This window comes from Haplochromis burtoni, unplaced genomic scaffold (assembly GCF_018398535.1).
Source record: "Haplochromis burtoni strain Fernald_Lab_line unplaced genomic scaffold, NCSU_Asbu1 Contig_50, whole genome shotgun sequence".
In the NCBI taxonomy this organism is placed as follows: domain Eukaryota; kingdom Metazoa; phylum Chordata; class Actinopteri; order Cichliformes; family Cichlidae; genus Haplochromis; species Haplochromis burtoni.
The window spans coordinates 608,048-635,741 of NW_024582411.1; the positions used below are offsets into that span (position 1 = coordinate 608,048).

Sequence of the window (27,694 nt, forward strand, 5' to 3'; positions counted from 1 at the left end):
TTAATGAGTTTTTTGGGTTCATTGAGAACATGGTTGTTGTTCAATAATAAAATTATTCCTCAAAAATACAACTTGCCTAATAATTCTGCACTCCCTGTATTGTAAGCAAAAAGTCACAACACCTAAAGATGCTGAGAAATACAAATGAGGATGTGTCCCTAACATATCCTGGACATTGATAGAACAATAATCTTATACAGAGGACAACTACTACCATCTGGTTCTATGCGTCAAAATCTTGGGCCATAATGGTGTGCCTTAATAGTACTGCAGGTATACTTTTTGTGCAGTTAAATATTAAAAAGCCATGACTGACAGTCACTGGCCTTCAGCCTGACTGCAGCTGTTGTTGGAAGGAGTTAAAAATGCCAACATGTTGCCAAGGAAGCTAAAGAGGCACCTGGAATCCTGACATAACTTCAGAGAGAAATCTCCACTTCAGCAGATGCTGGATCAGAACCAGGGACAACAAGACTGCCTGTTGGATTGTGTATGACAGAATCTGATGAGTTTAGTGCAGCCTATAGTGAAGCACAAAAAGAACTGAAGGCTTTTTGCTCAAAAATATCTTCATCTGACTGCACAATCAGAAGAACTGATGATATTCCAAATGAGGCTTCTTTTATAGGTATACCTTGAAATTTTGTCCTGCCTTGGGCACAAAAAGAAAACGATTCTGAGCAACTGTCTCTACCCATACATTGTACCCGGCATATGAAAGCTTTATCTCCATAGCAACTTCATTACAGCATCCGCTACTGTAGTGTATCACAAGAAGGTATAAATCTTTAAATCTTTTAATAGAAGTGGTTTCACCTATCGCTGAAGTTCCATGGTTTGATCACACTTAATGTGGATCACGCCATCCAATTACAATTAAAAAATCTTGAGATTATTGCAGAAATATAACACGCTAATGAAAACAAAACCTATAATCAGAGCAAAACTGATAGAAAGCTGTCCCAGAGAGTAAATTATTGAAACCATTCTACCTTTTTCTTAGCACTCTGGGGGCTCGATCAGCTTGAGAAGAACTTCTTAGCAGATTCATCTGGTTTTATATGACGTATACAACAAGCAGCAGGATTCATACAAAAGCAGCGAGACAAGCCCAGTTGCATATATGCATGCACATTTACTTCATTTGCATCCCAACCCCCACTATTTTTACACACATATACAATCACAGATACATGCTAGCTGTTCCGACAGCCATGCTGCAGTCCCACGGGGGTAGCAGCCTGCACTGTTATCCTCCAGCTAACTGCCTAGCTGCTCCGTTTCTCTCTCTCTCCTTCAGTACCACCCACACACTGAACAGCCTGGCTCGCCCTCTGTCCTCCCAGCTTATATATGGAGCTCTGTCTACTTCTATATCTTTACCATCAGCTCCGAGGGGGAGGATAAAGCTTTGCACCATGACAGCCCATATGTAGCTCATTTCACTTGCCGCGATGCCACACTTTATTGTACACAGCGGCTCTTTTTGGCTGCAGGATGCGATGCAATCCCTTCACTTTTCTTCTTATTACACTGGACTCCGCAAACGCTCATTCAACTGCCAGCACTGCTCCTTTGGATGCAGTCTTGGTGAAAACTCCTCTGGCATTCACACATAGGAACATCACCACTTGAGATAGCGAAAATTAATGATAGCTTAAAATCCAATTTTCTTCCCTTGTGTGCTCCCTCTCCATTTACACAGATCAGAAGATGGGAGAGAGAGATCCTGACTTCAGTTACCTGAGACTGGCAGAAGTAATTACAGCATTCATCACAATCCTGAGGTACTGTGCACGGTGCACAGACACACACTTTCTCTTTTATTGTGTGTGTGAGCAAGACAGAAGTATAATCTTAAAGCTAGTCATTTGGCTACTTGTGAGAAGTTGGTATGTGAACACAGTTTGGGCACTTTTCCCACAGAAATCCAAGCATTCGTTAGAGTGGGTCCGAGTATTGAACTGTGAACTACTACAACAGGCTGGCTTCTCGGCGCATAGCCAATGATTGATGTGTGAGAGATACCCATCCCCCCACCGCTACGGTTCTGTCTGTACATCTGTCTCTCCTTGCTCCCCCCCGCCGCCACCATCACCACTACCCACCCTCCTCACTCCCTCAGTCTCTAGCACTGCGATGTTATCTCTGAGTCTGTGTGTCTGTAGGCAGGAGGTGACGCAGTGTCTGACTGAATCCAGACAAAGAGACAAACTCATCAGCCAAGAGACACACACAAGAGGGAGAGGGCTGGTTGGGGGGGGCAGGCCGGGGGTGGTAGGGTGACGGAGGGGTAGCGCGCAAAACAAAACAGACAAAAGACAGAATGCCAAAACTCTACTCAAACACAGAGCAATGGGGGTCCTGTTGAATTCAAAGGCCCCTCCTTCTCCTTTTCAGCAGCCATCCCCTCCAAAAACGCACACATGCAGACACACAACACTCTCTGAATCTGCAGAAGTACTGGGGCCCCCCCCTCTTACGTCCACAGACTTTCTGGAGAACAAGGACGGTGGGCCAGACATCGGATCAGTTCTCACCACGAATAACCTACATGTTTAGATTAGGATTTTGGTTCAACTACAAGACTGACAAACACCTTGTAGCCACACGAGACTCAAAGTTGGATTGATAACAGCCCCCCCACCTGAGAACTCAATTTCATAGTTGGATCAACAATACATATATAATGTGAAATATTCTGAAATAACACCTTATTTGTTATAATTAATACTAATAAAGGTTTTCAGAACTTCTACATTTAGGTACAGAAAAATTATGAAACCAAAGCCTCACATATACTGTTACACAAATATACTGTACTTCCCTGACAGGCATCCACTTGACACCACGAGGGTATGCACCACCACCTCCAAACAAAATACTTTTATGTAATGCATAAAAATCTTGAGTATTGTTGTACATCAAACTTAACAGCTAGACAGACACCGCTGTTGTATCATTGTCTGGAATTCCCTGTGTGTGTGTGTGTGTGTGTGTGTGTGTGTGTGTGTGTGTGTGTGTGTGTGTGTGTGTGTGTGTGTGTGCGTACTACCGAGTGTGTGCATTTGTGTGTGTGTGTGAGCATGTGCATGTGTGTGTGAGCATGTGCATGTGTGTCAGCCCGCCTGCCTGTCAGACTGTCTCCCTGCCTGTCTGGTCGTCAGTCTGTCTGGTCTGACCCACTCAAAGGGGACAGCTCTTTGAATGCAATTCATACCTCACAAGAAAAGACAGGTAAAACAAATCATGGTGAGGAAGAATGAAAGTTGGTGTGCAAAAGGTGTCCTTCTGCACTCACAAGAATTAAAAAAAAAAAACATATTATACAACAGTCTTGGGACCTCCTGAGGCCTTTCGCTCACTCTCAAAGGTGTTTCAGAGCAACAAATGAGCTCATTAGCTCACAGGGATGACTGCGGTCTGCAGCAAGTGTGAGATGCATTTCTCCAGAAGTTTAAACAAACTCTTTAGGAAGGAGGGTCGCAGCATACTTCAGTAGATTACACTGGGCAATCCCCTTCAGTGGACAAAAACTAGCTTAAGATAAGAGGTCAGCAGGGTAAGCACTGACAAGAGCATCCTGGTAGAAGATGAGTCACCAACAAAATATCTACATTAGAGGGTCTCCCAAGAGCTCCTGAGATCTGCTTCAATAAATTTATCTGTGCTTTATAAAAAATATGACACTATTTTAAAATAGAATTTGGTCAACAAATGTCAGTAATCCAGTCAGTATGCATTACACTGTAAGCGACCAGTAAGCCCAAGGTCCCTTCTTTAAATGGAAGAAATTACTATTTAGCTAAAAAATTATTTAACAGACGAGCAGCAAACCATCACATATAAACAACAGAAACCAGATGTTTGTTTATTCAGATGACTGCTTACCATTAAAATAAAATCTTAATTAAAATCTGGGATGGAAAACTAAGATGTTGAACAGAATTAGAAAGTAAGCATGAAAAGTGTTTGTGTAGTAGAAAAATATTAGACGTATCATTCAATAAGGGAAGAAAGGGGGAAATAACAGAAACACTATTGCATACAACACAAGGGAAGTCTTGCTGCTTGTGTGCTCAGTAATGCTCTCCTGCAATCTTGTCCTAAATCTGAGCTGTCAGAGAAAACTGAATCAAGTGCACGCATAGCTACTGTTTGTACAAGCTGAAACCTCTGTCCCTTCTGTTCATGGTTTAGTCATAGGTGGGGTTTTTTTTGTTTTGTTTTTTTAAATGCCTCATACTTTTTTTTTTTTTTAAAAAAAGAGCAGATAACTGACAAAAATAACATCTCAAAACTGAAACCAGAAACATGGTTAGCCACAAGCCTTGATACCTAAATTAACTGAAAGATTCTTTCACACAACATTTCTAGTCAATATAATCTTGTCGGCCTTAAAGGAGAGATATTTACATACAGGTAAGGTGAGAGTATTGGGTATCTTACATATCTTAGTTATTTTTAAACAACTGATAAATGAAAAAGCGAGTTGGGTTAAAGGCTAAATTTAACCCTACATAAAAACTGACTAATAGTTTTATCACTGTGCGAGTGGTTTTTCTGTGGTGTGGTAAACACTAAAATTATGCTGGAAAAACCTTGCAAGATGGTCACTATTGATTTTCTAGTCTGTTGAGTGCATCTGACCTGAGCTTGCTCTCACTGCATTTATTGCCCATTTTTTGCCCGTTTCTTTTGTTTTCATATACCTGTAAATAATAACTGTGGTCAAGTGGGACTGCACTAAGATTGGATCAAAGTGGCTGCATCACCCGTCAACACGCTGGCATTAAGTATGCATGGTAGTTATTACTGCATTATTACCAAGCATGATAGAGTAGCTATTATTGGTTTCTACTTGTGATTCTGTGTGTGTCATCATGGTAAAATGTACCATAGAGATACCTCAAACTGAATTTCGAAAATGCTGACAGTTGTTTGTATATGTGTCTGTGGGCAAATTTTGCCAGTGCAGTAATGTCACAAAAGCTGTAAGGCGCTGACACAAAACATTACATATCTGTATTCTTCAGCGAAATAACGGTTAAGTCAGAAGATGGGTGTGGTCCAACTCATGAGTACTGAATACTTAGTACTAATGAGTCTAAATGTCAGTATTCTGGCATGTGTCACAACCTGTGTGATCCCACTGCAAGATGGTCTCTAGTTATAGGGCTCATGGGCTGGATCACACAAGTTTACCAGCTTGGCATCAACTACAAACCTGCCACATTTCATAGCTTTATCTGTTATTTTGGCAAAACCTGTTCCCAAATATACACATTTTGGCACATTCCAAAAAGGTTTTTACCTTCAATACAAAGAAAAGTCACAATATTTAAAAAAAAAACCCAAAAAAAACCCAGTAGTTTGGTAAATGGGGGTTGATTTACTCAAACTTAAAATACATGTTTGTTTATCAAATAATCAAAGAATTCTGATAAGGAAGTTACCACTCTTTGCATTGGCTCTATGTGGACCAATCACACTTACAGCCACCTCACAAAATCCAACTTCCACCCATGAAAAAACAAACAAACCCAAAACTCAATGCATGCACAAAAGCACCTGCCAAAATACTCAAAACTAATTCTGTGGTAGTTCCTGCAACAGTAGGTGTCCTGGGACTGCATTTTTAAACTATGATACACATGCATATCTTTTTGGACAATCTTCATAGAGTTAAAATACTCCCTAACCCCTTTCCCTCACATTAACCATCACAATTAAAGTGCTAACCTTAACCTACCTCTACCTCAAAAAATAAATAAATAAAAACAAAAAACAACTTTTGAACCCCAAACTGCCTTTTGCCTAATTCCTGGTTCTTTAAAAGCTGTCTGGCAACACAAATATCATTAGTTACGATGTTTATATCCTACAAATATAGATCAAACAAACAAACACACACACACGGAGAGAGAGAAAACTCACAATGCTTGTCTCGCAGCGTGATCATGTCAACCGACCCTAGTATACACGGATAGCGCAAGTGTCATCAATAAAACTCGTGAAATAGTAAGAGAGACAATACCTGAAATACCTACAGTTAACTTTGAAGGGGTTGGTCTGTTTTCGCCTGGACATATTACTGCCCAAACCGGTTGGAAAAATTGAAAAAAAGAAAAGAAAAAAGAATATCCTAACCCCGGACGGTCCAAGTATGTTCCGGACAGAGGGAGCAGATGATGAAGAAAATAATAATATAAAAAAATCAAATCGTTTAGATCAGAAACTGGGTCGTTTTCGGAGATTAAAAAATAAAAAAACGGGCACATTTAAGAGTCACATTCTTGCGGTCTTTTTTGTTGTTGTCTTTTTTAAAAGCCCCTTCTTCAGCCGATTATCGGGTTAAGACGATGTCCAAGCCCGGACAGAGAGACTCCGAGCAGCTCCGAGCTGCTCCGATCCCGATCCGCTGGCACCCGCGCACAACTGCAGCGCAGCACGAGCTCAGCTGATATCTAAACGTAAAAGGAATGAAGCTAACGTCGAACAGCATTGTGGGATGTGTAGGGACGCAGGGGAGTTCAAGTGAAAGATACTATGCTGCATTCAGGTCGTGTGGGAGAAAAAAACCCGACCATGTTCAAATATCAATTTAAAGTAAGTAAATTGCTGTGGGCGGTTTTGACGAAGCAATGATTCCTATTTAACTTCATAAGCTCTGTAACTATAACCTGACAATGACACCTCAACTAATAACTAATAAATATCCATCCAAGGACTACTCAGCACATCACATCCCCAATAAACACTATCATAAGAACTCACCCACGCATCTGAAATCTACCGAAAATAAATGAATAAATAGATAGATAAATAAAACATAAAAACAAACCCATAATCTGAAAGGACCTTGAAGGATTAATGTGTCAAATCATATTCTTAGGTTAAATTATTGTTCTAATCATATTCTTGTATTATGAATATTGTTATTAAATAGAAAGGGGAAATTAATGTTCAAGCAATTATTTTGCACTTACACATTTGATAAGTCAGTTACACTTTTGAGTTCATGTTGCCATTAGACAAAGAGTACAAACACAACATACAACGGGATGCTGCATCCTGTCACAGTGACAAAGTAAACTTTTTTTCCTGCTGTATGGCCAAATGAAGAAACTGACAACATACAGAAGCCTTCTAGAGTGATTCTGGACAACCAACTTAAAAAAAGAAAAGTACAGTATGCAACAAATAAATAGCACATCTTTAGATTTACAACAAACAAAAAACTAAACTGAAAACTGCAACGACTCAGTTCTGTTTAGTCACAGATATATACTCAGTATTTCTGTAACTTACATTATACAATATAAGTCTTTTGTTTGACACAATGAAATTATGTGAGAGCGGCAGTCCAGGGAGTGTGCTAGGGCCTCATAGGAGAATTTTTAAAATAAATACACACATAAAAAAAATACATTCAATTTGGCATTTTTCGATTAACAGGGATATATGTTTAAGATTACCACTAAAGTGTATAGATAAACCTATAGGATAGAGGTACTTTTATAGGCTAAATAAAATGATCATCCAGTCCTTCACTTTCCTTGAGTGAAGGGGGGGGGGGCAGTTGTAGCCTATCCCAGTCAGAGTCAGGGTATACCATGGACAAGTTGCCAATCTATTGCAGGGCTAACCCATAGAGACAACTATTCAAACTCATATTCACACTTGAAGCTAATTTAGGATCACCAGTTAATCTAACCCCATGCATGTCTTTGACCTGTGGGAGGAAGTTAAGAGTTTTCGGAGAGTGAACCCCCCATACAGATGTGGAAAGAACATCCAGAAAGGCCTCAGACTGAATTTAAACCAAGAAGCTTCTTGCTGTGAGGCGACAGTGCTATTTCAAATAATTAAAAAAAAATACATGAACATTTACTTTTTATTATGCATATATTTTTTATTCTAAAATGCACAGAGATGCCTCCACTGATTGGACACTGACAAAGCTGAGGGTATTTTTCTGTTACAAAAGCCTTACTATTTCTGAGCCTCTCGCACAGTTTGTGATACCTTTGTGCTCCCTCTAGCCATAATAGGAAGAAAAAGTAGTGCTACAATTGATCATGACACTTGTAATTTCATTTTCAACTCTCTTTCTAACTGCATATCCTACAGTCAACACTAGATGTCGCTACAAACCGTTGGACTGTCAATGTCATAACATTGCATGTAGTCGTCATCACTGACTGCCACGAGTAAACTGACCGCAGCACCACATTGACCGGGTGAAAATGTACTCTTCCGCACGCTCGAGCAAAAATATGCCATCTCAACAAAATAATCTCGTCAGGTCATGAAATCGCCTTTGTGAGGCAAGTGGCAGATGACACACATTCAGACGCAAACGGCACGTCACGTTATGCACAGTTATTTAGATATCCAGTCAGTGAGTACAACGGGATAACATCAGCTAGCTGGCTAATGATAACAAGCCTAACGTTAGCCCATTATAGTTACTGTGAGAACGATGGAAGCGAACAAGCCACACAGCAATTAGTAAACGATAAGAAAGGGTTGAGTACAGTCACCTACCTACATCTCCCATCATAATGAAGACATAATTCAACTATTACCCATGTTGTCCAGTGAACATATGAGGCAGGAGTCTCGAGTAAGGGGCACAGATTGTGATTAAGTCCTCCCGTACAGCTAACGTTACTGTACGCTGATGATAAACATGAGCTCTTCTTTCGCGAACCCCTTGCGATCTGTCAGTGTAACCCTCCGCCTGCGGTAGATGTGCTGAGGCTGGAGTAGCCACCATTTTGCATGTCTAGTGTGTTCCTCCCTCCATTGCTAATAGAGACGATTCCAGTCATTTTCTGGCATCATTACGGCTAGTAAGTACATCCTAGCAACAATATGTCGGCATAAATTTGGGGAAATGGCTTTGCCTGTGAGTAGTTGTCCGCGGTTTGACTGTATTTACGTTGACAACTGTCACTGTGGCGCTGCATAGGAAGTCGCAGCCCTTAGTGCACCGGGGCTGTGCTAAGTTAGCTAGCATGTTTAGCATAGTTATAGTCTTGCTGCACTAGGGATGTGTAGCTCAGCAGTATGCTGTGTCCACTAAATCAAAGTCATCAAGGCAACGCGCAGTGACAATGTATTATTTCCTGTCTTTCTAACTAGCGGGCACAAGTTGCATTTAATTCAGAGAGTATTCGGTTAAGGTAATGAAGAAGCAAGCTAATGGTCAGGTGGCTACGTTAGCTTGATAATCCAAATGCCTCAAGAAGGCCTAAACTGCATTATGTCCTGATCAATCGGCGATCAGAGTCAGGTGTAATGGTCTGCCTCTGATTGTATACAGCTGATGATGTAAACTTTAATGTAATACAGCGCCAGCTAAGATGAAGCTACTCCTGTAGTGTCATCATGATATCTTACCCTTTTAAGATGCTACTAAATTAGCTAGTTGTTAGCTGGCTCTTCAGAGGTGTGATTTGCGTTTTCTAAGTCATATTAAACATGTGACACTTCACGGCGTGGTTATTAATACAGTTAGACTTTCCTAATATGTAACCAACTGTAAGCGTTTAATCCATAAGTTAGCGTTTAATTGAAATACCAAGGAAGCTAACGATAGCTAGCTTGGTGTTCTGAGGACGTGGACTTGGGTTTTTGTCCAGTTTCGTGAGATGGTTAATTAGTGTTGACAAGCTGTTAAATGAGAAGGAAAGACCTAGACACGCGCTTTTTTTGTTTTTATAACTGCGTTATCAACGTCCGAGTTTAATTCATTTTCCAGGATCACTTTACATGTAAGTGTTAAGGAAGTCAGGTGCAAGTAGGAAGTGAGCAAATGAGGTGACGTACAGTATCGGTGATTTCTCTACGGGTTTTGACAGGAGCTGTAAATTACGCCTCCACAAGCTTAGGTCGAAGTAAGCTCTTCAGGTCCACTGTTTGTGGCACCGACACACAAAACCAGTCTTGATAAACTACAAGCCAAGTGTATTGCAACGCCTTTGACGCGCAGTTTACTTTATCTGTATGCTTGACGTGGGCTTTCGAGGGATTCCGGAGGGCCTAATGAAAATCAACCTGTTAAATGTATAATTTTACTTTCCTCACAGTCAAGTCACACGCAGTACTGTAGATTCCAGCCATATTCAGTTCCTACTGGCTTCACTTTATAAAACTAAATATGCAGTATGTTGTCCTGCATTACCTTTTCTGTTCACATGTATTGTCTGTTATATGGGGTAGATTATTATTATTGTTATTAGCTGTAGTTAGGTGAGAGTTAATGATAAAAAGTCATATTTAGTTGTAGCAAAGGAATAGCCAGGATGCATTATTATAGAACGGCGCATAATGTTGTGCTTGAAACATGCAGTTATGACCTTAATTAAAAACATTTAACCTTTACCTCTAATGGCAGTGATGCCATGCATAAAATGTACTCGAGCAGGTGCATTATAAGCAGGGTTAGCGTGCATTAATCACACAGCACTGAAACAACTTAACATGATCACTGTGTCTGCATATCAGTGCCCCACACAATGTGAAATCAGATAGCTCCAGGCTTTGCCTCAGGGCTATTTAAGATCTTTTGGTTTGGTTTCCAGTTTAGGATTCATTTTGACTCCACATCAATGTCATTTGGCCAACCTAAGTACTGAGTGAGTTAGCACTGTCTCTGTGTCTTGTTTGGACAGAAACTGATTAGTCTTTATGGTTTTACCCTAAGTAAATAGCCGCACAAACTTAGTGATAAATAAGGTACTGTAAATGCCATTTGTTATTTTGTCTTTTTTCCTCCTCATTTTAGCATTGGGGTTGTTGCACATTTTGCCTCTGATTAGTTTTGAGCAGGAAAAGCTTACCAAAGACCCGTTCTAAGCAGGGCTAGTTTCCAGCAGGCTTTGTCAATTTGCAGGCTGACAAAGCTAAATTAAGAAGTGCTTAGCTTAACTGACTCCAACTGATGGTGAAGGCACACACAGACCTTTGTAGATCTCCTGTGTACCTTCAGAGTCTCTGAACTTAAAGTTGATCTCATTATTGGCTCTTTGATGGCTCTTTTGATCATCAGTCAAAAAAAAGCAATTTCTCTATTTTCAGTGTTGTCTTCAGCAGGTTAAGTGTCTTTTAAGTGGTAGAAGAAAGGCGTGGTAGCTGCAACAGTAAAATGACTATTTGCAGTTGCACATAGATGTAGAAATCGGCAGGCTTTTTGATCTGTCTGATCTCTGCATGTTTGCTAAGAGAGGAAAACAAAATCTGGAAAACCATAAAGGTCTGGAGTGAGTACATGTAAAACACCCGACAGAATATTTTGACTATTACGAGTGCTTCTTCCCCATACACAAGTACGGTACTCAACATTTGAATGTGCACATAGGAACCAAGGTGTAAATGTAATCCATGTCAAAGCTGATACTCACGTTTGAACTTCAGTGTTTAGTTATTTGTAGCTCTGTAAAGCCGAGCATCTATAGTTGGTTATAAAAGAAGCAGTAGAATAGTCTGTGTTGGTATTGTTTAATTTAGAACGTCTTGATGTCTAGCTGAATGGTGAGAGGAAGAAAAAAAACAAAAACCCTATGCAGTCTGCCAAAGTTTGCCAGTCACAGCTCTGTATATGGTTCTTTTTGGAGCTGTCTGACCTTTTTGTCTACTTTAAATGTGCAGTTCTTTAAAAAAGGGAAAAAAGACAGCATAAATGGATGTTACATCATGCTTTCTATTTCTACCCATACAGTGCTTGTGGCATTTAGGAATATAATCTAAAACCACAAAAAAAAAAAAAAAAAGTGGTTCTTTGTGTCTCGACAGGGTGACTGCTCCCTGTGGTAAATGGGAAGTGTTACGTGCTTTTTAACCTGTTGCTGGTTGTCAGGCTCTTTGAAAACAGATTTGGGTTAGCTCTTCTATGAATGTTTCAGTGTATGCAAAACATGTCAGCAGATGCATGCGATAACTCATAGTGTTAGGCTTTTATATGGTCTGGGGAGTGTAAAAATGTCCAAAGCAATCTGGATGCAGTATAACAGCTGTTCTTCTTGTATATAAATATTATCAGGGTTTATCCTAGCTCGAAATGGCCCTTTGAGGGGTTGTTGCCTTACAAAATAGAAGTTGCTCCATTTTCTTGTTATTTCTGGTTATTTGATAAAGGAAAAAACAAAGTGTTGTTTAGTGAATTAAGCCTCCCGAAACTCATTTAAGGCCAAAAACCTTTGATAAGAACAGAAACAATTTTACAAAATTTGGTCTTTGTAGTGAGGAACAATAAAGTGAACTAAAAGCTGTCGCTCGACAAGTGTTGAACAAGCTTGCTTCCCCACCGCAGTTTCACATTCATCTGTGGATGAGAAGGCAAACTACACTGTTCATCTGAAGGCAATGTCAGTAATTTGCAATTAAAATTGATATTTTGTTTGTAGAAGAATGTGCTGCTGTTTTGCAACTGCAAGAATGTGAAACTGTAATTTAATCAGCTCTCAGCAGTGGCTGGATTTACGTTCTTTAATGTGTACACATTTGATTATGAGCACAGCAAGAGTCGGGGAGCCATGATTAATGGAGCCCAACACTGGGTCCATTCAGTGCAGGTAATTTAAACGGTGTTAAGATGAACAGTAAGTCTCTGGCTTTATTAAAGTGTGGCCTTGCCTGACCACCCTTCCTATTCTTCTTTGATCAAAGTGAATTCTTAGATTGTCCACAAGCCACCACCTTACTCAGCAAAGGATGTTCTCATTCCTCCTGTGTGTGTGTGTGTATCCTTATTTCCTTCAGACTGGCATAATTTCAGAGGATTTCCTTTGATCCCACAAGTGTTAGCGTTAATAACGAAATGTTAAGGAGTTTTTTCCGCCCCTCTTTATTCATTCAGATGAAAAAAAATCTAGCTTCCGCTGAATACTGGCCAATGTAATCAGGTATATTGTAGACAGATGTAAAGTTTGTATTTGGTTACATAAAAGCCTGTTCTAAACAGTCAGAGATTGTACATTTCTTGTTACACTGACAACATATGATTTCCATAAGACATGACAGAGCTGTTGTGGATAAATCAGAGGCTTGATTTCATTATGTGTTCGTGTAATGATTTAATAGAGCCACACGGTTGATCTGTTTTTCTTGTTTCATACAGTGTCACTTATGGTTCATTAAGATGTTTGAGGAGGACAAAAGTCAAAAAAACTCAAAAGCAAATATTTATCGTGACAGCAGTAATTGCCTCTGAGGGATAAATTCTCTCTTGACTACAAAATGAATAAAAAAATATGTTAAATTACTGTGTGTCACTGTTTTATAAAACTTCTTTTTTTCCTGCTAGTATGAGATTGTTTATGAAACAAAAATATAATCATTTTTGTTTTGTGAATGTTATTAAAATCCTTGTGCTTATCAAGATCGGCTATTTCCAAAGTCAAGAGTGCTGTGGCCCACTTAAAAACCAGCCGATCTCAAATCTTCAAAAATAAGCGAAAGGGTGTTGGCTGTAAATTGGTAATGCTAACCAGTCATATGCAGGCCAATGTGTGACAAACCTACCACTTGGACACAAACTTAAGTGCAACTTAAATTAATTCACTTACTTATACTGCAGTCCACCTGCAGTGCCTTCACAGCCTAGCAGCGGTCCCTGGTCCACACTTTGGGAATCGCTGATCTAGACAATAAAACCAAGGAAAGCCTGTGACTTCTAACCATCTTTTTACTGTATGCTACTCGGTTAAGGTCGTAGACATTATTTTATAAAGCACTAATCGATGCAGTCGCACATTTAGAGGACTGACAGGCTCATTAAACTTGCTGTTCTCAACTTCTGCAACAGCACACCAAAAGTGACGTCATCTGCTGGCGCGAACCGTCCTTTTGTGTTTTGGCCGGTCATGCACCTCTGTTTCTGTAGCTTCGAGGTTGAAAACACGAATTTACGATCATGTGGGTTTTTTGTTTGTTTGTTTGGTTTTTTTTAGTATAATATTGTATCTGTACAGAAGTTTGTTTACAGATTATACTGAGGGAAATGTTGTATCAGTTTGAATGAGGCTTTCAAAGAGACCGTGAGGAAAATGAGTTTGTCTTGAAAAAAACTTTGGAGCAAAAGAAGGAAAAACTCAGATTTCTTTTTTCCAGATTTTGACAACTTCTCCTGAACCAGTGCTGATGTGAAGGTTATGTCTGAAAAACAGGAGTGGTGCCTCAGTGCATGCCTCTGGCAACACGTATTGTATGTGGAATATTGCATTACTCATGTCCTCAGTGCTGGTATAAATTGTATGGAACTGTGGCAAAGTCACTGTTTGTGTGCAACACAACCAATACGTGAGATTGTTCCTGAAAAATGTTGTGGATCTGCTAGGCCATCAGCTCTTTGCTCTGGTTCATATGTCAGAGTGCATTATGTTCCCACTTCAGCACTGCATAGCTGGAGTTGGATAGAGTTATGGCTTTGCTCATCAAGTAATTACCATCATTTCTGTTGCAGTAGCAGCTTAATTATGTCCTGCATCCTACTACATAAAAGCTTTCCATTAGATGGGAGACAAAATGTACCTATTGCTCAGTAAAACACCACAATTAATAACTTTCCAGTTTATTTGACAGTTAAAATTAAGGTGGATGTTAGAAATGTGTGGTCATTAGTTAAATTACCTGAATAAACCAAGTTAAAAACTTGGTTTTTAACTTAAATATTCTCTAAAATGTTATTGTGTTAAATTCAATTTGGCTGAGCACATTTTGCAAGCCTCCCGTCTGCTCCAACAACCTGACATTTGCTGGGCTGCATATTAAATAAATTTAACTGACTTTGCTCTCAGTCTCTGTGCTGTAGTAATCATTAAACCCCGGTCATTTAAGATAATTTACTCACTGGTACAAGATAATTTACTCACTGGTACAGACCGGAATAGCTCTCTCCTAACATGTTAAAAAAATCTCAGACCCTGCCAATGAAACGGTGTTCTGTGCTTGTATAAAATGAAAGTAGACTTGATAAAGTATGGATAATATCCGGGTGAGTTTCCTCTAGAGGATGGCAAAAGCTTCCCCGAGGTTTGTTGCATTGGCTCACAGCTTTCTTGTAATATTCATATTAGTGCTAGATTTGCCTCATCGAAGAGTTCATTTAACATGCAGTTTGCAATTCATGTTTTCATCTTTGTAGCTCTTGGATCTGTTTTGGTAAAGTGTAGTTTCGGGTAATTGGTAGATGCAAACACATAAAAGTTGATTTTCAAGCAAGCATGTGCCTTCATAAATATTTAAACATCTTTCTGTAGCTTGTGTTTGCTTAGAAGCTTCTTTGTGCAAGGATTGAATTTCACCATTTCTTCTTTGCCTTTGCACTTTTATTTTTTTTAAAAGATCTAAACAAAAGAGGCAGTTTCCACCTAAAGTCAAATCTTACACAACATGGATTTTTTTTAATTAGTCTGTTTTACTGGAAAACTGACAAATACTTTTTATTCCTAAAAACATAAAATCCTTTTGTTATTCTTGCTACCCAAGTAAAATTTATGATTGTAGTTTCAGCGAACATTTCAGGAAGTGAAGTCTAGACTGTTGATTGGTACCTGTAAAACCTACATTTCTGCCTACATGCACAGCAGCTAAAACCCTTTCTTGGTTTCTAGTATACGTTGTCATATTTTAGGTAAAAAAAAGTGACATACCATGCTGCAGACTGGAGAGTTTTATATTTGTCTTAAATTTCAGAATTGTAGCTTTTCTCCATTAGTGAAGTCTGTCCCGATGCCAACTGGTTTCCTTTCTTTGTGTTTTCCAGAGAATGCCAGCTCCGATCAGACTGCGGGAGCTGATCCGGACTATCCGGACAGCACGGACCCAGGCAGAGGAGCGTGAGATGATCCAGAAAGAGTGTGCTGCTATCCGCTCGTCCTTTAGAGAGGAAGACAATACGTACCGTTGCAGAAATGTCGCAAAGTTGCTTTATATGCACATGTTGGGCTACCCAGCGCACTTTGGACAGGTATGTTTGGTTATGTTGGGGGGGGCAGTATGTATACAAAGGAGTTTTAAGTTTGCACCTCTGAATAGTTTGATGATGCGGTTTTTTTCCTTTTAGTTGGAGTGTCTGAAGCTGATTGCATCCCAGAAGTTCACTGACAAACGAATAGGTTATTTGGGAGCTATGCTGCTTTTGGACGAGAGGCAGGATGTCCATCTCCTAATGACAAATTGCATTAAGAAGTAAGTGGAGGCTACACTGGGTTAAGACACGCACACTTAAATTTAAAAAAAAAAAAAATTTTAGTCCAGTACTTAAAATATGAGTTTATGGTCCCCTGAACACAGTTGAAAACCTTCTTCATCGACTTCTTCATAGTCCTCATAAGATTGTGAAGTATTCATATGCTCCTCTCTGGTATAGCATATAAAGTCACTCTTTGTTTCCGTGACTTATTTGACTCTCTTCTCCCACACCAGTGATTTGAATCACAGCACACAGTATGTCCAGGGCCTGGCGTTGTGTACTTTAGGCTGCATGGGTTCTTCAGAAATGTGTCGTGACCTGGCAGGAGAGGTCGAGAAGCTGCTTAAAACGTCCAACTCCTACTTAAGGAAAAAGGTGAGCTTTACTCTTGTCATGTTTTAATTATCTACTACTACTACTTTAATAATGTGTTGGGGGTGAAAGGTAGGTATGTGTGCTGAGCACTTAACACCACACCCAACACTTAAAAAAAAAAGGAGAGATTGTGTGAACGGCTTCAGCATATCTTATTTAAATATTTGTATGTTTGTCTACAGGCGGCATTGTGCGCCGTACATGTCATCAGGAAGGTCCCAGAACTCATGGAAATGTTCCTTCCAGCAACAAAAAACCTGCTGAGCGAGAAGAACCACGGTAAGTGTAAATGGTTTGTCGGGATGCAGTTGCTGGCTCATGGGGAAATGCGGTTGTCCTGCACAAAAACGGAGTGTGTCCTCTTTCCTGCCACTCATATTGGTCTGTTCATAACAGCTGGGCAGCTGATGCCCTTTCTCTGTCGTCCTTTGCAGAGGGTGGTGGAATTAATGAGTCTGTCAGATACTCCAGGGGCTTGTGTGTTATAGCATACACAGGATATATCAAAGGAAAAGTTGTTTTGGCTTTTTTTGTTGTTGTTTTTCTAACCCTTGTGTTGTCCTCGGGTCAAAAATGACCCGTAGGTGTATGGCAAACAAGTGTATGGGAATCCTGAGGACAGATAAAATAAGTTGTTCTTAACATTTTGTGGCAGTGCAGTAATGTTTGCTTCTCATTATGCAGTTGTATTTTTATTTTCTAAGTTACTGCTCTGTATTGCAAGATAGATTTCTACATACACAAAGCAATGTCAGGTATTGTTACTGTGGACTTTCCTATGCAACCACAATCATGCATATCGTTAACAGACCATGTGTCTGAATGTTGCCAGCACCCAGTCAAATCGATAATGTGACCAAGTTTCTAACTTTCAACGTTTATTTTTATAATGTGACATATTTACAACTGTGTGGCTTGAAAACACAGCTGCCACTGCTTTCCACTGATGTCCTTAAGATTAGTTTTCAGCCTTGTAGCAATAATATAAGGTCACAAGGGAATGATTAGCCTGTTGGATATATTCAGGTCAGAGGCATGGTGCTGTCACCTGTTACAGTTACCATATATGGCATATTTTTCTGACTTGAGTCTCTGTGTGACTGCTCACTGTCCATCAAAGTGTTTAAATACTGATTTGTTTTGTTTTTTTTAGTAACAAATGGGTGATTCATAGAGCAAAACAACTCATGCTAGCATTTTCCTTGAAAGTGGTGTCATCCTGTCATCGTTTGGTCCCCCAGGTGTTCTCCATACATCAGTTGTCCTCCTCACTGAGATGTGTGAAAGAAGTCCTGACATGCTGGCCCACTTCAGAAAGGTACAGATTATTTTTTAAAGGACCTTAAAGAAGTTACTTATGCATTTGTCTTAAGGGCTACGTCACATTTCATTCTTCCTTTGCCTACACTTTTTCTTTTGTTGTAGCTAAGCTAGATAAGCATTTTAACTGTTTGAGAGGTTTCCTCGACATTCAGAGTATGTCTTAGTCTTTTTATCTCCTACCACTGTCTTTTCCTCTTGTATTTCAACTGCTACCAACTGTACCTTTCCCTCTCTAGGTGTAACAAAACTATGCCAGAGACCTCACTCCTCATGCTCATGATCTGAACATTATTTTTAAGCTCTCTGAAAGTGAATGATTTCCAGTTTTCCCCTCCCTAACATCTACCTCATATTTTTTCTGTCATTTGTCTTTGTTACAATTCCTGCATTGTGTTAGAATGAGAAGGTAAGAGTACATTCTGATCTCATAGCTGGTGCATGCTGTAAATAGTAATCACTCCTCACAGTCACCTCAAATGTAATCAGATTTGTGTTCAGTAATGTCATGTTGTGTTTTAATTTAGAAATCTTTTAATTTCTTTAACTTGTACGGTGATCATTACTGTCGGTGTTTTTGAATCTTATAAAGAGTTCTTGGTCCATTTGTCAGATACATTTCTCACTATTGTTTTGAATGTTTTTGAATTTTTTTGCCAAATAAGCCACTCATTTGATCAGTGTCTATTTAGAGGCAGTCAGGTTGGTGTGTTTCCACGTAATTGCCACAGGTGTTGTCACCAGTGAACAATGTTTTCACTAAATATCACTGTGAAAAGGCTTGGAAGCTTATTTTGTGACATCAGTAACTTTCTTAGCTATTTTTGACTTTTGAGAAAGAGTTTGGCAAAAGTTGCACTGGGATGTCATGTTAAGGACAAACTCAGTCTTCTATTTAAAATTTCCTTTTAATATCCTACTCTGATTTGGATTTGCTTTTTTCTTGTCGTACCTTCTGCAAAAAAAGATCTTGTCAAGTGAAATGGCCTGGAAAGCTTGATGTAGCAAAGCAGCATGAAAGTAAAATTGGAAAGCAAAAAGTTCTTCTGTCATCTCAGAACTGTTTTATTTACATGCTGCAAGCTTCTCACCTTAATTTTTAAGAATATACAACAACTGGGCTTGCATGCACTGTACTGCTAAACAAAGTTTTGTCTATAATTTCTGTGCCTTAAAGGATACGAATGAGGTAAAACACACAAAGTATGGGATATCACACCGCCACATGTCCTGGCTGAAGATACCTTTATTCACGGCAGATCAGTGATACCAAACTGTCATCACAGTCAGCCCTCAGTTCTCTTCACCTTACTAAGAACACCAAGTCAGGAGAGCCAGCTACTGCTAGTTAACTTTGCTGTCTGCCGACTTGAAGTTGGCTTAACCGCCTCTGTTGGTTTTGGCTATCACTGTACAGTTGGTGTTGTAAGCTGCCCGTGTAGTGCTAATTTCGAGTTTCCCTGTGAAGCAGTTTTTTGCCTCTTGCACAAATTTTAGTTCTTCCTGCACATCAATTTAAGTTCTGGCTTCCCTCCAGTGAAACACAAAAGTAAATGTATCCCATCCCTATTACACTAATAGGCATGGTTGAAAATGGTACCCAGTTTTCTGATTTAGTGCTGTGTAAGATGCCAAACTATTTCCCAAACTGTCATGCTTTGATGACCAGTTGTTTTTTGTTTTTGTTTGTTTTTAAAGCCCTGAAAAACTGAAACTATGTAGGATAGATGATATTAATGTGATGGGAAGTTTCCTGCTTTAATGCACTTTATGTTAGAATTAATTTAAACTAGTGCTACTACTCTTTGCTTAGCCATGCTCAAAATCATAGCAGTGTGTATGCAGAGTTTCTTTTTCTCTCGAAGCCAGATGTTCTAACCCAATACATTTGTACAGTCAAGTTTTTGATTTCACAATCTCAATTAGTCACACACGTTTTAACCATATTGCTCTGCATCAATAAACGAGAATCCCAACCCCTTTGCATTGCATAAGAACTTGCTGCTTTAACTGAGAAATCGTTAACTTCAAACATTAATAGTAGTGTTACACACATTAATGATTTAAAGAATCATATTTCAGAGAGTTTAACAAAATATTGTGACACCTCTTCTCGTTTTTGTTTTTTGTAGCTTGTTCCACAGTTGGTGAGAATCCTGAAGAACCTAATAATGTCTGGATACTCTCCTGAGCATGATGTGTCAGGCATAAGTGACCCTTTCCTGCAGGTAAATCTCACTTTTTTCATTATACAATTACCCGGTACAACAGTTAACAATCATCTAATGATGATTGTTAACCATCATTAGAATTTAGACTCACTGCACTCTTTATTAGGTACACCTGGCTAGTATCAGGTTGGAGCTCTTTTGACTTCAGAACTGTCTTAATTCTTCATTGGACATATTCAACAACGTGAGTGTGGTCATAAAGGGACGGGCGTGGCCAGCAAAAATGAGGGAATCCTGACAGGATTCCCTCCCCTGGTGTTTTTTTTTGTTTGTTTGTTTTTGTTTTTTTGTTTGTCTTTGTCTTGCTTCTGTAGCCCATCTGCTTCAAGGTTTGACATATTCAGAGGTGATTGGTGTACTTGGTATCTGAAACAAGTGGTTATTTGAATTACTGTTGCCTGACATGTCTGGCCATTCTCCTCTGAACTCTGGTATCAGCAAGACGTTTTTACCTAGAGAATTGCAGCTCACTGGATTTTCAGTTTTAAAAAAATCTTTCTCTGTAAATCCTTGGGAAGTTTGTGTGGGGAAATCTGAGTAGAGCAGTTGCTAAAATACTCTGCCTGGCTGGCACCAGCAAGCAGGTTTATAGTTATTTCTTCCTCATTCTCACACTTGGTATGAATTTCAGCAGGTTGTCTTGACCACAGATGCATTGAGTTGCTGCCAATGATTGGCTGTTGAGAGAAAATGGCAGCAAGCAAGGAGCGGCTTGTGAGTAACAATAAAGTAAATCACATTTGACAGGACTGCTGCTTCTTCTTTTTCTTAGGTGCGGATATTGAGACTACTGCGAATTTTAGGCAAGGGTGATGACGACTCCAGTGAAGCAATGAATGACATTCTTGCGCAGGTTGGAATTGGAAAAAATATTGCTTAGATTTAAGTCCTCACAGATTAAGTGTTGTTCTGACAAATCCACGGTCTGTATACTTGCAGGTTGCTACAAACACGGAGACGAGTAAAAATGTAGGCAATGCAATCCTGTACGAGACTGTACTGACTATAATGGACATCAAGTCTGAAAGCGGACTGAGGGTGAGTTCATTTTAGGAAAAGGTTATGAGAATCTTTTTGAAAATTTTAACTCATCTGAATGCTTGTTTCTTTCTTGCAGGTCTTGGCCATTAACATATTAGGTCGCTTCCTTCTTAACAATGACAAAAATATAAGGTAAATAAATTGCCTGGAGTATTTCACCTTGAAGCCATCGATTTTATCTAAAGTTTGATTAAAACCTGTCGACATTTCTTTAATCAACTTCAGATATGTGGCATTGACATCTCTACTAAAGACCGTACAAACGGACCACAATGCAGTGCAGAGACATCGGAGCACCATTGTGGATTGTTTAAAAGACCTGGACGTGTCCATCAAGAGGTGATTCACGGTGCTACACATAACTTAACATGTCATGCTGTTTTGGGGTTTTTTGCCTTTTTTTTTCTGACCCTCGTCTGTTTTTCATTACTGTGTAGACGTGCAATGGAACTGAGCTTTGCGCTTGTGAACGGCAACAACATTAGAGGCATGATGAAAGAGCTGCTCTACTTCCTGGACTCCTGTGACCCTGAATTCAAAGCAGACTGTGCATCAGGAGTGTTTCTAGCTGCTGAGAAGTATGACACTGATACAGACTTCACCACACTTTACAAGTTTAGCCACTGCTACTTTGTTGAAGTGTAAAACACATGCTGGCTGACCTTGTCATGTTCAAGGTTGTTAAAGTTTTCTGGGTTTCACTTTCTCTTTTTTTTGTGTGTGTTTTCTGTACTTTAAGCACGAAAGGTTCTGGTTTGGTACTACTTGGTACAAGTTAAATGTATCTATATGAATTAGAAAATCTAGTATATATCTTTCTTTTTATGGCCAGCACAGAAATGCTGTATGATGATACAATGAGTGATCCATCGTCTGACAGACTTTGTTGACACCTTTATTCTCTGACAGCATTTATCTCCTAGCAGTTGACACTCTTCTGAATTTAATACATTTACATTTTTAGTCCATTGCTGGGCCTAATGGGTGTATTGTTTATCTTACAGATATGCTCCTTCAAAAAGATGGCACATAGACACCATTATGAGAGTCCTGACAACCGTAAGTAAAATACACAAAACTCTAATGCCTAAAAAGTCCTTTGACTGTTGTTTAGTTCACTAGTAGTTTGTTCGCGTTTCTCATTGATGTTTCTGCTCATCCTTCCAGGCAGGGAGCTACGTGCGAGACGACTCCGTTCCTAACCTCATCCAGCTCATCACAAACAGCGTGGAGATGCACGCCTACACAGTACAGAGACTTTACAAAGCTCTGCTGGATGACATCTCACAGGTTCGTCTCCGTGTTTGTAGCAACCTGCAAGTTCTCGCAGCATTTCTTGTTTGGGTCATGCTTAGATTTGTGATGTCTCCATATTTTTTATTTATTAATTTTTTTGTAGCATACATTAATAGAATGTATTGCATAACAAAACTTTGGTATTTCAAACTAGTGTGAGAAGGTGATTTCTATTTCTGTGTTGTGTAGCAACCTCTAGTGCAGGTAGCATCCTGGTGCATAGGAGAGTATGGGGACCTGCTTGTGTCTGGGCAGTGTGAAGAGGAGGAGCCTATCCAGGTACACAAACATCTCAAGAGCATATACAAAAACAAGATTTAAGATGACATAACCTGCTCATGAGATTTTCTGTTTTCCTCTTTTCTTTTTGAACAAAGGTGACTGAGGATGAGGTTCTGGACGTGCTGGAAGGCCTCCTGGTGTCCAACCTGTCCACACCTGTGACCCGGGGTTACGCCCTTACAGCTATCATGAAGCTGTCTACTCGCTTCACTAGTGTAAAGTGAGTAATGGCTTTTTAAACTTACAGTGGCTAAGTCTTTCTTTTGACTTACTGTCACATGATCTTAAGATGGTTACATGTGTTATTCAGTGCAGCATTTCCTTTGAGACAGTTTGAAGGGGCTTTCAGTGGACCATAAATATATGAGTGTTTATTATTGGTCATAAGAAATAACAAGACATAGCGTCATAATACATAAAGCACTTGTGTCTCACTTTTTAAGCTCAAGTGTGTTTGAAAAACAATCCATGTTTTGAAAATAATAATAAAATAAAATAAGAAATAAAGTTTGTGTAATAACCAGCTCTACCTTCACTTTTTGTTTCAGTCGAATCAAGAAGGTGGTCTCGATATATGGCAGTAGCATCGATGTGGAGCTTCAGCAGAGAGCTGTGGAGTACAATGCGCTTTTCAAGAAATACGACCATATGAGGTGAAACTACTTTACTAGGAAATTACTCATATCTGTGACGGGCACATTGTAGCACTGAGTAGATTTAAGGGCGGGGAAAGAAAAGGGAAAAAAAAAAAGCTCAAGTGGTTGAGTTTGGTCTGTCTTTTGTCCTTGTTTGTTCCCTGACAATAGGCCAGCTCTCTTAGAGCGAATGCCCATTATGGAGAAAACTGCTTCTAATGGCCCCACAGAGATTGTACAGACTAATGGGGAGGCTGAGCCGTCTGTTGTGGAAGCAAAACATCCACCACCCGTCACCCAGCCAACCAACCAGGTAAGAACTGTTTTCAGCCTTTATATTATCACGAAATACACACGTCTGTAGTCAAATGAACAATTAACAGGATAGATCTATTTGTCTTAAGTTTCTTTAAGAAACCATATTTTTATTGAATTTAGAACCAGCTTCATTTAAGTCTGTTGATGAGTATTTTATTTTTGTAGTATCATTAAAAATGGTATACATGTACTTATCATGTTAATGTCTTGTCCCCATTCCACAGGCTAATGATTTATTAGACTTGCTGGGTGGTAACGATGTGGTGCCGGTAATTCAGACCACTGTGCCCACTAAGCCAGCTTCAGCAGGAGGAGAGCTGCTTGATCTACTGGGTGACCTCTCACTTAGTGGTAGAGTACTCTGTTTACACATTTATTGCACCTTTTTATTTATTTATTTTTTTAAGAGCCTGCTATAAAACTTGAGTTTGACTTTTTGCTTAATGAACTAGAAATCGCACTTGCAGTGATTACAGCAGTACTTGAAAAGTAAAGCAGATACCCAAAATGTTGGACCATGTATATCAGCATTCTCACTTGCCACTTTTATTCCAGCTATGTTTCTAAAGTTATGATTTTTCTGTGATTGTGTGACTGGATAATAATAATAATCATGTTAATTCTGAACACAACACATGCTCAGTAATGCTGCAATGCCCCCTTAAACCCCTTGAAAATGACACATCAGTAATCTCTGCATATCATCATTCTGTGTCCATGTCCTCTTAAACCCTCGTATGTTGCTTCCTCCTTCCCAGGCGGTCCAGCCCCTGCTCCTGCAACCTCAGTGCCCTCTTCCCAACCCGCTTTCCTCTTGGATGGCCTCACCTCACCGCCCCTTTTTAATGACATTGCAGCTGCAGGTGAGAGTATGTTTCTCACCTTGACCATCCACTGCCACATATACACTATTTTATGACCTAATCCTTACATAATACAGCACTTGGTCATTTTTTTTTTTTCTGGACTTACCCAACCTGTGAAGTGTTAGTACTGTAACATCTACATTTTTTAATCAACTGCTCCTCTCTGTATAGGTATCCCTCCTATGACGGCGTACAACAAGAATGGCCTGAAAATAGACTTTACATTTGAGAGAGCTAACCCCAACCCCAACATCGCGGTTATCACTATCCACGCATCCAACTCGACAGAAGCAGACATGACCGATTTTGTTTTTCAGGCTGCAGTACCAAAGGTGAGCAGCCCAACACGGGTATTATGTGACGAAAGTGTAGTTAATTCCTAATCACGACAGTGTTCGTTTTCATTTAGCTCCATTATGTAAATGGGTTTCCACTGACATTAGGCTTATTCAGTAACTCACAGTGCCAATAATGTGCTTGTTCTGTAGGCTGAACCTGCATGAATGTTGTAAATATTGGATCTGTAAGCTGGAAACACTGAGCAGTCAGTGCTAGTGGGAATTAATTATTAATAGACTTGCAGTGTCTTTGGTATGCTGTTTTTCTCTGTTATCTGCAGTACTCTCAACTAGTTGTGTTTAATTATTATTTAATGCAGGAATGCTTATTTTTTCAGATCACATGACACATTGCTGTTAGTACTTTTATTAATATTTATGTTGTGGTAACTGTTGCTGTTACTGGATCTTTAGTAACTGCCCTGTGGTCTCTTGTTTACCTGATTTATCTTCAAACTTCTCAACTCTTCAAATAGTATTTTTCCATAGTAATGGGCTTTTAAAACAATGCTGTTAGTTTCATGGGGAAATGTACAGTTTTTATATTCTAATGTTGACGTTCCTATGAGTGTAATTTAAGTGAAGTCTCACTATGCGCTCTTGTTTTTGTAGTCTTAAAGTAATATCCGGTTATGTTGATTTAAATAAAACCAGGGTTTCTGCCTGCATACTGCAAAGGGGGGGCCTAGTGGGTGTAAGTTGACCACCCACCTTGCATATGCGCCATGGAATATTTTACAGTCATCTTATCTAATGAATAAATTTGATAAAGTAGTGATGAGTGGCTTCGAGTGACCATCGATCAGTTGCTGTCTAGTGTCCGTATTTTAAGCTGCTCTTATGACCCCAATTCTTCGGTGGTATCATTAAATTTTCATCTAACTCGCCGTCCCCTCTCTGTTTGTCAGACATTCCAGCTGCAGCTTCTTTCCCCTAGCAGTAATGTCGTCCCAGCACTTAACCAGGGAACTGTCACACAGGTCATCAGAGTACTCAACCCACAGAAGGTGAGTTTCTTTTTCTCAGATTGTAACGAATACATATTTGTTTTTGTTTTTTCTTTTTGTCCTCATGAGGAGTTTCCTTTTTTATAAATCCATCCACCCCTCCCAAATTTCAGCAACAACTACGAATGAGGATCAAGCTGACGTACACCCACAAAGGCTCGGCTGTGCAAGACCTGGCTGAGGTTAATAACTTCCCCCCTCAGTCCTGGCAGTGATGAGCTGCTCCTGTTGCTCTCAAAAGCCCCAAGCAAGGGAACTATGAAAACGATTTTCCTTTCACCTCCCACCTTTCTTCCAACGGCCCCCCGTGACATCAGTGCAGACAGATGCCCTCAAGTTGCATGGGGAGCAGCAAAGCATTGTATACAGGAGAAAAATGCAGATGTTACGAAGACCCTATTGACTATTGACATCACACGAATAATTGGGTAAACATATCAATCAATGAACTTTTCTTATTTGTTTTTCTTAATTGGTTTCCTGATCTCTTTGATTAGTATGTTTCTCTCACACACACCCTTTGCCCGGCACCGACATCACCCACAAAAGCACACACGCACACCATTCACTGTGGTACACTTTACTTCTCTAGTCACTGTAGAAGAAAAGTGTTGCCCACTAATAAGCACTGCAGTAACCATAGTTTTATTTGGACTTGCAGGTGGAAACCCTGCTCCCTTGATACTTATGATTGGCTTTGCATTTGGGTGTTTTACCTATGAACCTTCAATCCTACAAAGGCAGCAGGAAAAAAAAAGCTTTGAAAGGTCTATTCACTGCAGTCACACACTTGTTGGGTAACCTCGTTTTTGATCCGCCACATCATGAGTGATATAACTTGTCAGAGTTGTATTCATTTTGAATTACATTAATTTGCTTAAAGCATGTTTGAGCATCGTTAGGATCACAATCACACCTGGACTTCGTCTTTTCCGACTCTGACTGTAGGCCTCTTTATCCTATGTTTCTATAGGGAATCGTCTGCGTTAGTTTGTCACATTAAGAACAAACAGATCCAAGATGCTCACTTTGATCACCTGTGGCTAATTTCATAGAACCTGCTCAGCTCTTATCACATCTGTAGTAAAGCAGCAGCTTTTAGATCAACGTAAAACATTCAACTGTTCATTGCTTTGCTTCGTCTGAGGGTGTTCATTCGTTAGAGTGGATATAATCCAGGCCTAAAAATTGATCTGATAATAAGTTTGTGTTTTTAAACTCTTCCTGCATCTGTGTCCCGAGTCTAGATGAGTTACATTTCAGATTTATTTACCCTGGTTGAACGTGGTCACCATGCACATACATGTAAATTAAGCTTGTTATGAATGTAGTTACATGCACTGAATGCTTTTATTTCCCCTTAATTCTTTTTTTTCATGTCTTCTTTGATGGGGATGCTCATCTTACTGGCACTATTTGTGTGAAAGTCTGTTTATCTCTGCAGTAATTTGACTTAATTTATGCCTGATATCAAAGTGATGTGCCTTTCTGACTTAGCTAGATAAAAGCCCCTGAATTTATTGAGTTCTGTATGAGCTTTGTTTGTAAGTCTGCTTGTGTGATGGTCCTGTTTTCAATCTGAGGGGGTAAATGGTCCCGGTGGATTAGAATGGGTATGTCACTTGATTTGATTTAGCCTTTTCACTGCTTAGTCTAATGACGAGTTAAAAATCAGTCACCCCCAAATCAGTCTCATGAGCTCACGAGGATGTCAGCAGTAATGTTTTTCTAGTTTTGACACATACGTATTTTAATCTTCTTGGTTGTTTCTTTACAGTGTGGCA

General features: G+C 39.6%; 2 protein-coding genes across 9 annotated transcripts in view; one reads left to right on the forward strand and one right to left on the reverse strand.

Annotated features, from left to right (window-relative positions):
• Window positions 1-8,715, reverse strand: part of LOC102291450 (zinc finger protein 821) — a 21,497-nt gene extending 12,782 nt beyond the window's left edge. For 2 of the 7 annotated variants that reach the window (XM_042220532.1, XM_042220531.1), the window contains exon 1: window positions 6,038-7,563. In XM_042220532.1, the coding sequence (XP_042076466.1) occupies window positions 6,038-6,281 (244 nt within the window). In that variant the 5' untranslated portion in view covers window positions 6,282-7,563. Of the gene's footprint in view, window positions 1-400; window positions 2,261-6,037; window positions 7,564-8,550 lie in introns of those variants that run through there. The other 5 variants (XM_005929570.2, XM_005929569.3, XM_005929568.2 and 2 more) reach the window with 5 other exon arrangements.
• A 27-nt stretch (window positions 8,716-8,742) lies between these two features.
• Window positions 8,743-27,515, forward strand: ap1g1 (adaptor related protein complex 1 subunit gamma 1). 2 transcript variants are annotated; one of them, XM_005929572.3, is made up of 24 exons: window positions 8,743-8,858; window positions 15,773-15,976; window positions 16,073-16,197; window positions 16,435-16,576; window positions 16,759-16,855; window positions 17,818-17,894; window positions 18,297-18,305; window positions 20,029-20,124; window positions 20,900-20,980; window positions 21,067-21,165; window positions 21,245-21,300; window positions 21,394-21,507; window positions 21,606-21,746; window positions 22,173-22,227; window positions 22,336-22,458; window positions 22,654-22,743; window positions 22,842-22,966; window positions 23,295-23,399; window positions 23,553-23,694; window positions 23,924-24,050; window positions 24,458-24,562; window positions 24,737-24,897; window positions 25,812-25,910; window positions 26,024-27,515. In XM_005929572.3, the coding sequence occupies exons 2-24, from the start codon at window positions 15,776-15,778 to the stop codon at window positions 26,123-26,125; spliced, it is 2,472 nt and encodes an 823-aa protein (XP_005929634.1). In that variant the 5' UTR covers window positions 8,743-8,858; window positions 15,773-15,775; the 3' UTR covers window positions 26,126-27,515. The 2 variants fall into 2 exon arrangements, with proteins under 2 accessions (XP_005929634.1, XP_005929635.1); XM_005929573.3 differs by lacking the exon at window positions 18,297-18,305 and having other exon boundaries at window positions 8,744-8,858.
• The last annotated feature ends 179 nt before the right edge of the window (window positions 27,516-27,694 follow it).

Bases quoted from the DNA above. Each gene is read 5' to 3' on its own strand.
- ap1g1 (XM_005929572.3), top strand. From the start codon at position 15,776: ATGCCAGCTCCGATCAGACTGCGGGAGCTGATCCGGACTATCCGGACA. The intron at 22,967-23,294 runs GTGAGTAATGGC...TTTTTGTTTCAG, and splicing joins ACTCGCTTCACTAGTGTAAA to TCGAATCAAGAAGGTGGTCT. The intron at 25,911-26,023 runs GTGAGTTTCTTT...CCCAAATTTCAG, and splicing joins GAGTACTCAACCCACAGAAG to CAACAACTACGAATGAGGAT.